We start from the raw sequence: 11,231 nt of genomic DNA on the forward strand, positions 1-11,231 counted from the left end.
GGCCCGGGGCTCTCCTCGCACGGAGTGCCCCCTCCTCCCCCCGCATGCCCGCCTGCCTCCCCTCCTCGGCCCTCGCCTGTAGCTTTTCTTCTCCCCAGTCCGCTTCTGCGCTAGCTTGCCTTGCTGGATGCAGCCTGAGGAAATCAGCCTCTTTCTCTGTTGTAGCTGCTCAAAAGAAGTTGCAAATCAACTTTTGCTAGTCAGATGCATGTAGTTTCTCCACAGGAAAATATTAAGTGTTTTACAGGGCTGGGAAGCTGGTGGAGCTCTTGGGAACAACTAAAGCATTGTGAAAGCATGAAAATATTTTTGTGGCAGCTGTACTGATCGTTAAAGCAAATAAATCGCTGTTAGGAATTTTTGTTGTCCTATCTTCTTTTACCATTCTTTTTGTGTCATTCTCATACCAACAGATTTTGAGAAGAGGGGAAAGAAGGAAGTGTGTCCCATACTGGATCAGTTTCTTTGTCATGTTGCTAAGACTGGAGAGACAATGTAAGTGTGACTTTTGGTGATCTTCGGTTGTAGCTTGTAACATTTCTGCATTTTAAGTCAGTGGGATGCTATCTGGATTCTCTTCTTGCCTGTAGATTGCTTCCGTGAGCTAAATAAGCTTGCCTTGGTTCCCATGTAATTTTGGATGGATTAGTTTTGTTTGCTGGTAGTTAGTTTTTATCTGACAGGGAGACTTTTTATATAGGCTTTCCTCAGGTGTATCTGTCAGGTCGTATTGATCTTGCTTGGTACAGTAAACCTGTTGCTCTTTAATGCATATTATGTGGCATTCGGGTTTTTTTAATGGAAAGTTGAGCTGTTGTAATGTCTGTTGTAATATCTGTAGTATACGGTAGCTAATAGTGTTATTTACATGAAGATATGAATGGCTTAGATTGTTTCTTCCTAGGCTTTGTAGACCATGCTGTGTGACGATTGCGTCTAAATGCTTTTGATGAAGAGGGGAGAATCACGTAGGTGCTTTCTGCAGAGGAGACACATGGGAACTACTCTGAGTTTCCGTAGTCGCTCGTTTTTTCAGCTCGCCCAGGAGTTTCACTTTTCCTGGACTTTCTTTCACAGATGACCCTGGCGGATTTCCGTCCGAAGGTGGGATATAGCTGAAAGGAGCCGTGATACGCGCTCCTTGTCAAGGATGAGCGCTGGTGCTGCGCTGGGTGACTTCCTTGCTGGATCCCTATTTGGCAGGAAGGGGAAAGGCTTCCCTGGGTGCGTTGCTATAGACTTGCTCACTTTCTGGCTCCCAGGCTGTCTCCTTGTTTTTGAGGCCTAGTGCCAGACTGCAGGCTTCAGCAAGAGATACGTGCTTTTACCAGTGTTTTGTTAGCAAACAGTGATCGCAGGGGCTTTGTTCAGGTTTCTAGAATGCCTCTAACTTAGAAGAGGTTTGTAGGTTTTGGTTTTTTGGGGTTTTTTTTGGTAGCTTGCTAGTACTGCTCGAATTAATGGTTTTGAAAGAAAAACAAGTTCTGAAACGTACTTTGCTCTTTGAATAGAAGGCTTTGGCTCAGCAGAAAGACACAGCTGTAATGCTTAATATTTTGGTGTAGTATTCATTTTAGTATGGGCTTACTGTGATGTGTTTTGTCTCTATATGTTTAAAATATTTTTTTCGTTCTGAAATATTCAGGCTGTTTTTATTGTTTCTGCCACTGTTACATATATTCCAAAGTAATTTTAAAAAGTGACTGTATAGGAGCAAGTTCTTGGGAAATTTCTTCCCTATGTGAAACTTGGAGAATTAATAAACTCCTGACTTTATTTCCATTTGGGAAATCTAGATGATTTTTAAAAAAATTATTTGATTATTATAAAACTATTTCTTAAACCTGAACTGGAATCTGTCACGTGGAACTTCATATAAACCCTGGTCTTCTATGTTTCCAGGGTTTGCTGTTTTTTTTTCCAGGTTTGTAGCTTTTTTCAGCATTCTTGAATCTTTCAGTTGCATTAATTTTTTTTTTTTTTTTTTTTTAAAGTGTCGGATGTGAACTTCAGAAGTATCTAATATAATCTGGAGACAGACATGGAAATATTGTTCCATAATGTTTAATTTGCTTTCCATTATCTACCAAAGTCTATTTCTTCATCAAATACACTTATGTTTTCGCTGATGTCTTGTGTATCAAAGTATCAGGAAGAAATGAGTAAAAATGAAAATCTCACGGTAAACATTCATGTAAAGATGCATGTAATATGCATTGTAAAAACAATCTATTTTTAAGCTAGTACAGCTTGAACACTGTAAACGTGTTACTGAATATACAAACCACCCAATGCATTTTAATTCAAAATGAGCTAAATATTCTTTATTTCCAGCTATGCAAAATTAACTTTATTTAATAGAAATCTAAGCCAGTAATAAATAATTGCCTTGGAATGAGAAGATGAAATCTAAAATAATAGGTTTGTGGTGACATTTATTAGGACTTTTATAATTTCAGAACTCAGTTTAACCATCCTTTTTTTTTTTTTTTTAAGTCAGGGTAATTGCACAAATGGCTTGCAGATTTATTTATTGAAAAACAATGGATCTTACGCGGTCACAGCCTGTTCCTAACGTAACAAACAAAAAGTGCCTGTGTAAGTGAGGACCAAGGCAAATAAGGACAAGTGAAATGTGAAGTATTTTTGCTTTGAGTTAGTGCCGTTTCTAGGGGAGTTATACAGTGTTCATGGAGGTTCTCTCAGCTTTCTAACTTTGTGATGAATGCTGATCTTTAGATGATACACTGCATCCTGGGTTAGATATAGAGTGTTCTCACCCCCACCCCCATACCCCTTCTTGATGTAGTTGCAGCAGATCTTGTAAACAATTAGTAAACTCAGTTTGAAAGTGTGCTAATGAAGTAAATTAAAATGACACTTAAGGCTCTCATCAAAGCATGACGGTGGCATACATAGCTTGCTTAACAGATTGAAGAGCTGTTGGGTACCTCCCTGCCCCCATTTGTTTCAATTTGCTTATTCATCTGAGCGAGGTATGAACAGGTAGATGCAGGTTTAGGTTAGGCTGTAATTTTACTAGTGCATTTCTCTTGGCAGCGTCTTGGTTAATGCAGCCCTTGTCACTATTTCACTTGTGCTTGTTAGACTGTTTATGTAGCTGCATGGTAACCTAGAGCAGGAAGCTGCTCGCAGTTGTAACTTTGCTTTTTGGCAGTACTGTTTTTAACAAGGTTCAGTTCATTGATCCAGCTTGTTTTGTGCCTGTTAACTCGTAGTCAAACCCCAGAGCAACTGAAGAGATGAGGTAGGGGAGGAACAAAGGGTGGGAGTTGTATAAGCCAGCACTGCAACTATGATAAGGCTCTTCAGGGTGTATCTTTATTGTAGTTACCAGTCATTTTCACTTACAAGGAAGGTCTGGAATAAAAATGTTGCTAAATTTGGTTATATTATCAGCATAAACTTAGTTGTGTTATCAGTACTTTGCAAGTAAAAACCTGATCATGCAATCATGTGTGTTAACTTCATCTATTTGAAGTTTAAGCTATCTTCTTGTGCAAAGTTAACTATTCACTTAGTTGTTTGTAGGATACGGCCTGCATTTACAAAAGCCAGTCTAAACTTCCTTTATTATAGTTGAACAGGAGCAAAAGTTTGATTGATTGGCTACTTCGAAATATTTTTGTTTCTTAGCAGTTACTGTGGTAAGATTTAGCCATAGGTGAAATACAAAGTTTATGGTTCAACCTTTTTTAATCTTGTGTTGAGTCTCGGTACTTTCTTCTTTTCAGAGGACTGACTTGGATTTTTACTAGGATACTAACATGGAATTTCCTTAGTGAGACCATGTCAGGCAAGATCATTATAACCTCCTTTTCTCTAGTTTGTAAAAGAACTGTGTGACCTGTGAAGCTGAGTAAAGTGAAGATATATGAAATTTGTTAGTCTTAATACTTTATCTGAAAGACCTATTTAAAAACAGGATATGTTTTTGTGCTTGTTTTTTTGCATAAGAAATCCACTTGCGTATTTTTTTCTGAAGTAGAAACGGCTTTAAGAGATGGTACAAAAGTCACAGCACTGCAATACTAGAAGTGAAATTTTTTTGTTCTTCTGACAAATTCATAAAGAACAGATATGAAGATCAGTTATCCGTTATGATCTTGTGTTTTGCATTTCAAATATGTTTTACCTCTTAGGAAATTCTCTTGGGTTTAAAATTGTTCTGCCCCTTCAATAGCAAAAATGTTTCTAATTTATTTAGGTACTTCAAGAAAATCCAATTTGTGGGACTGGAAAGGAAACCTATACTTTTCCTTTGGTTCTAAAGTTGAAAATAAAACTTGGAAAACAAAAGTAATCAAAAACTTTATGTCAGTTTTCTCTGCATTTCCCCCATTCCTGCCCTGGGGCAGGCAACCTATAAAGCACAGTTTTAATGGCTTACTGTAGTAGAAGGTATAATACAGATGCTTACTGACAGCCAATGAATCCAGAAATAAGAAGTGAAGTACTAAAATCTGAAGAAATACAGTATATAGGCAGAAGTGATTAACTGTAAATAGTTCTAGGCTTGAGTAGAGAGCACTGTTCTGGCCAGGACATAATGAATGCAGTATAAACAGCCATTAAAATACATTCTTGTTTTAATTCTTTGTGTAGTCAAATTCTTTAGTCATAGTTTCCCTGGAAGATCTGAAATACTAATTTGCACCTCATCTAAACGTGATGACAGGAGTTGTCTCTTCACTGGTTTCCCTGAGGGCCAATCTAAATGCTTTTCTGCAGTTTGAGTCAAGTTTAATATATGTGATTGTAGAACAGATATGAACTTTTATAGTGTCATCATGGAGTAGTGTTAAGTTGGAAGAGACTTCTGGAGGTCATCTGGTCAGACCCTATATTCAGGGAGAGCAGATTCCAAAGTTAGGGCTTTGTGCAGTATTTCTGAAAGGCTCTGGCGATGGCACTTCCACACCCTCCGTTTGGCTCCCTGTTTCACTGCTTTACCACATGCACTGGGAAGATGTTTCCCTTGCAGCAATTTGGGAGTTTCCTTTGGAGCTGCCCCTTAACCCTCGTTTGTGCAGCTCTGAAGGGAGTCTGTTTCTGTCTCTCCTGTACGCAGTTGGCCCTTCCATGCTGAAAAACAGCAGTTAGATGGTGCCACCACAGCCGCCTCTTCCAGCAGATGATGTGCTGCTGTAACTTCCCGCCTAGGTTGTGTGCTGCAGCTCTGTTAGCTGTCTTGGTAGACTTATGCTCATCTCACTCTTTCTGCTCTTTTACCTTGCGTGACCCCAAACCAGACAGTATTGTGGTTATGGTCTCATAAGTGCAGGTAGAGGGGTGTAATCGATTTGATGTTGGAAATGTGACCCAGAGTGCAGGCAGCCTACATCACTGCGAGGACACACCAGCAGATGTTCGGCTTTGGGTACTGGCCCCAGCATTGACTCTCAGCGACATCATTTGTAACTGGTTGCAGTTAGACTTTGGACCCCATTAACGATAACGTCTGCTGTGTAGGTGGGATGGTCCCCTGTGCCATGTGTCCTGCTAAAGTTGAATTAACAGTGTCTGCTGATCTCCCCTCATCAACACAGTCAGGTAGCTCAGGGATGATTTGCTGTTGGTAAATTATATAACTGTAAATGTAAGTTACATAACCATGGTTATATCGAAGATAATGGCAAAAAGTGGTTTCTGATCCTTTGATACTGTTTCGTGTACCCTATATAGCAGTGAACTTTTTGTTACTACGTTTTTGGAACACTTTTTTGTATCAGTTTAGCTTTCATATTATTTTGTTACAGCAGTGAAATAGCTTGTCAGCTGTAGAAAAGATGTGAGTGGAGATATGGTAGTAATGAACATGTATGAGAATGAGTTCCCGTTCTCAGCTTTAGTGTTTTAATGACGTATTCTGAACTCTTGTATAGTAATTTCCTTATGTTACAAATATGTAGATTTTTGTAGCCATATGTCCTTCAGCTTAAATTTGTCTACTTTTTTTCTATGAAGTATGTTCTCTGGTTTTATTCAACCAGCAGTTTTGTTGCTTGATATGTATGCTAGTATTTTTTGACTAAGTTTGAAAATTTTGGTCTGATTTGGAGGGAAATTATTATCTGGAAATCTTTGAACTATTGGGGGAATGTAATTCCTTCTGATTTTTTTTTTTTTTAATGAAATAAAACAATTCTCAAGTTCCTGCCATAATAAACAGGATAATATTTTCTGAAAGAAGTCTGTGGGCTTTTGTTAGTATAGGCCTCTTCCATTTCCATGTTCTCAGGGGAGCAAGACATGTGAGTAAACTTCCTTGCGTTGTTTCCTACTATTATTCCGTACTAACTTCATTCCACTAAGGGACTGAAATTATTCCCCCCTAATTCCCAATCCACTCAACTGTGTTTTCTGTCTCGTAATCCACTGATGCCTCTGAAGGACAGGATGACAGTTGAAAAGCCTGCTGATTTATCTTTGTCTAAGATAGTTTAGCTTCCTTGCCTATTTACCTTTATTTTAAAAAAAATGTATGTATGAAATGTGCAGTTGTAGTACTTCAGAGGAACTGGTTGTGATACAGATGAAATCACTTGTTCCTTTAGGAAGCACATATTATTGTAGTGTTTTATTTTACATGCTGCCACTTCATATCGGTTGGGAGTGGGGTTTACAGTATAAAGGTCAAACTTTAATGCCATTATAAAACGTGCATGATGAAATGATCCTAATAAACTTTAGTCTCTATAGAATACACATGTAAGGAAAGACACAAGGCAAGCTCCTCATGGCAGTGCTAACTTCTCAGTGTAATCGGACTATTTTAACTACAAATGTCACTGTATGCACATGCAGACTTTCATTTGTAAGTACGTCTGTCTTCCCTGTTGCTATATACAGTCTGTCTATAAGCACGCTCCCTGTTAGTCTTTTTGCAGGCAGTTCACTCTTTGCACAGAAAACCACCCCTCTGTTTATTCTGTAGCAGTTAATGCAGTTGCATGTGCTTCTGATGATCACCTTTAGTATTCTGTTGGCATCCTACTCTTCAAGCTCAGTTCTCCTGTGTTGATTAATTGGGTTTGATTTCATCCTCAGAGTTTCTGTCAGTTCTTACCTTTACCTCTTTGTTTTTTCACTGCTTCAGTGGATTCCTCAGCACCACCTCTGTCTTTTCCTTGGACCTGAAGTGTCCTGTTGCACTTGTTACTATTTTGGTGGGAGTACGTTCCCAGATGTTTGGGTATTGTTCCACTCCATATTACACTTTACGGTAGCAAGGATGTTTTTCTGATTTGACCTTGGAATTGATGAACCTTGCTCCCTCTTCCTGTCTGCAAGTTTTGGGAAGGTTGGTGCTTGATGGCAATTGGGGGGAAGGAACAAGGCAACAGTTCATACAGAAGGGAGGATACAAAGCAGTTGAGGTGGTGGATTATCAGGTTTGTGGATAAACCAGACTGATGTTGCTTTTCCACAAAGCTGCTATGTGGCTGGCAGGTCTCAGTTTTAGAAATAATACTACTTGAAGACAGTTACAAGATTTCCATGATGGTTACAGCTGATGAGGCTTTCCTCAGAAGTGGTAAGGGAGTGTGATGATGCAGAAACACCTAATGACTGTGTATTAGGTCACTGAGGTAGGGGACATCTTGCCAGCCCAAGCCTAGTGTGTGTCAGCTGAACTGCCTTGTATACAAGCTGACTGGGTGGCTTTTGTTTCTGGTTTTGGAAAGAATTAGTAACAATTGCAGTTTAGTTGAATCTAGTAGGACTGCTTTCAGACCTGAGTGAAGCCTGTATTTTTGTGGGACAATGCATGAACTGGCAAGCATGGAAATTTCTTTTGTATGGTTGGTTATTCTGTGCAAGCCGGTGTTACCTGGAATGACTTGTGTCCTGTATTCATAGATATGTGGAATTTAGTTTGGGTATGGAAGAGCGTGTGTATTTATATATGCAATTATCCAAACAATTTTATACTACTTGGAGTGATTTTTTTTTTTCTGTAGGTAGCTCCTATATAGTAACTTCAACTTGCTGCAAATTCAGGAAGATTTCTGAATATGCTTCCCTTAAATTTTGACTCCTGGGCTTCTGCTATACAGGTTCATTGAGAAACTGCCAACTATGTAATGTTTCTGTATTTTGCCTGCAATCAGCTCCAGAGTCCTACGGAATTATTTTGTGCTTTTGCTTGATGGATTATTTTTCGGTGCAGTATCTCTTGAATGGGATGCATGCTAAATAGTGCTATAGAATTCTTGCAGAATCTCTGTTACACAGTGCACAGCATCACTCTTGAAACATGCCTTGGTGAACATTAATCTGTTCAGCCAAATTTTATCTGAAACTGGAATAAGTAAAAGCTAAGAATACTCCATGGAATTGTTAGAGTTGAAATAATATGTTGTCTAAATTTCAGCAAAATGTTCAATCAAGTTAAAGGCATGGGTTTGGGGAGGTATTTTGACATGGGTAATGCCTATTTGCTATTGACAATCTGGCTGTGGTGTTCAAATGCAGCCACAGTTATCTTTGGTAGAGCAGGTGAATATAAATGTTCTTAGGGCTTGTGTGATTGTAACTTGTGTGAGAAGTCAGATACTTCCTCCTCCTGAACTTCTTGTGCTAGTTGCTTAAGTGATATTGTTTACAACTCTAAGGTTGATGTGAATGCTCTTTAATTGAAGTTTAAAGATTAAAACTGATATTTCAAGAATACCGTCACTGAAATCATGCCTCTCTGAAAATGATTCCTAATATAGTTTGTAGTAACAACTGGATCAGTATCTTTCATTGTGTTGCAGAAATGTCTAGTAATCTTGTCTCTGTCTTGAAGATATGTTCTACAGAAATGAGAGATATGGGCTGAGAAAAAAGTTGCTGTAGACAAAGTGATTACTGAGAGTTCTGAACCATGCTCTGTGTTTTATAATTAAGTTATACAAGGAAATATTTTTTAGAACGTCATCAATCAGATTTTAAAGTACACAAAACCCAAATAATTTTAAGATAATCTAGTACAGGGGGCGATAACTAAACGTTGGAAAAAGGTAAATGTAATAATTACACAGAATATTGGTAAAAAAATTATCCAGAACTGGAGAAATAAAATCTGTTGGGGTAAAGTATCCTGTAAAAACATGTGACAGCAGGAAGATACTAGGTTTGCATATATTGTTGCATAAGTTTAGTGTGATTCCTGAACTAGTGATTTTGCTGCATGATAGAAGAAAAAAGATAACTAAATTGTAAATAAGTATAGTTGATACTGCTCAGTGGGAGGATTTAGCTGGTATTTGATGCTTATTCAAAAGTCTGTGTTTGTAGAACTTGGAGACCTTTGCAGTTAGAGGAAAGTCAGTATCCAGGGTGATTGTTCTACTTTTAATAAGACTTTGAGATTTATAAGTGTTATTTGAATATGTGCATAAATGAAATTATATGGAGTCAGAGTAAGGTAAGAATTCACATACTGGTATATAGTGCAGAAGCATAGTAAGTGGAATAGTTCAGTAAATACAACAGTTTGTTCTTATCAACCAAAGGTAACTTCAAGTAAATTTTCAAGTGGAAGAGGGAAATCTAATGAAAATACCATCTACTTTTACTTTTGTCTTTATAGATAATACACTTCTGGTGGCTTGTGGAAGTTTCGAAGGCTTTCGGTTACTTTGTTTGTGTTGCTTTCCACTCTGCTCTAAGGAATTTAATTCTTGAATGAAGAATCTGTTGTAATCTTTTTACTTTTTTGTTCTGTTGTCAGTTTTTGCCTGTAAAAATAAAAGAAAATGAAAGGTACTTGAGTTTCATTTTAGATACTATATTAATAAATGTACTACTTTAAAAATTCTGAGTCCTAGTTCATTTTTTTCTGTTCCATGGAACAGCTGTATTCTGCTGGAGTCAGCTGAATATTTATCAGCAGAGATCAGAATTAGTCCCTTGATGATTACAGATACTACTTTAATGTCTTCCTCAGCTGTCTGTTTCTATAACTAAGTCTTAATCTTTGTTGTTCCTGGCAGTAGCAGTAGTAATTTGCAAGTAGTAGAGGTGAACACTCGAACTACTGAAGCAGATGTAGTTCTAATCTATTAGAGTTTCCATGGTTCGGGAATGAGCTTGTGATGCTCACAAGAGGGAGAGCAAAGAATTAATTTAGGCTGACAACAATCAGCAAGTAAAGATGGAAAAATATCTTCGGTGTAGTGGGAAATACCAGTTTTTCCTCTTTTGTGCTCTTCAATATATTTTTAATTAAAATGAAAGGTAACATGAGGTCAAATCCTACTGAAGATAAAACGTGAGAGCATTTTAATTTTACATGAGTTATCAGGTGAAAGTGAACAGGATGCTCGCCCAGGAAGAGTGCTTGCCAACATGTTTTCTAGCAGGAGTATACCCTTCTCAGAAAAGCATGATGTTCCAGTTGATTCACTGTGCTATATCACCTAAAGTTCAAAATTTATTGCTCATTCAGAAACGCCGATAAAGAATCTAGCACTTGCTTACGGTTTTAATTTAATGTTAGGTTGAAGGGTTTGTGTACTTGCCAGAAGCATTTGAGAAACTCTTCTGCATTGATGCTTTGCTGTGTAAATCTGTTGTCACTGTTTGGCATTTCCCGTGTTAATCTGCACTGTGTGGATGGTGAAAATAGCAAGTGTGCAAAATGATAACACTAAGATTAATTGCATCAAAATAGCGAGTATTAAAGTAAAGCGCAGGAAGTAGGAAAAAAGTTTGAATGAGTATTTGAAGCAATAGTGGAATTAAGTAATGTATGTTATTTTATCTGGTACATGAGGGCAGCTGCTTAAAGGAATGGCTCTGCTCTCTGCTCCTCGTCACATCACACGTTCTTCCTTATCTGTAGCATTAATTCTGTGATTAGATTACTGATTTGCTTCACTTCCCTGTGTGTGGGAGCACAGGAATGTGTGGGAGCAGCAGAGCAGGCTTGCCCCTTTCTATGTAGACCAGGTATAAGGTTAAGTACATGGTGGGGCAGCACCCTCCCTCACTGTGCGGTGATGAAATCCCTGCTGAGCCACAGCCTGCTAATCTCCCCATAATGGGAGCTCAGTATTGCCAGCTTCCTACCCCAGATTTTTTCAAAGGTATTTTCTGAAGAAATTGAGAGCTATTTTTCTACCACTGAGCACTCCTTGCTAAGAAGCAATCTTATTTAATAAATAGTAATTCCTGGACAAAAACTAAACTGTCAAATGGCAACAGGGGTGGGTGGGTGG

General features: G+C 38.2%; 1 protein-coding gene across 1 annotated transcript in view; it reads left to right on the top strand.

Annotated features, from left to right (window-relative positions):
- PPP4R2 (protein phosphatase 4 regulatory subunit 2) overlaps positions 1-11,231 on the top strand; it is a 33,083-nt gene that overhangs the window by 902 nt on the left and 20,950 nt on the right. The window contains exon 2 of the mRNA XM_026857562.1: positions 414-495. Within this exon, the coding sequence (XP_026713363.1) occupies positions 414-495 (82 nt within the window). The remainder of the gene's footprint in view (positions 1-413; positions 496-11,231) is intronic.

The sequence above is a fragment of the Athene cunicularia genome, assembly GCF_003259725.1.
Source record: "Athene cunicularia isolate RWA chromosome 12 unlocalized genomic scaffold, athCun1 chr12_part1, whole genome shotgun sequence".
NCBI classification, from domain to species: Eukaryota; Metazoa; Chordata; class Aves; order Strigiformes; family Strigidae; genus Athene; species Athene cunicularia.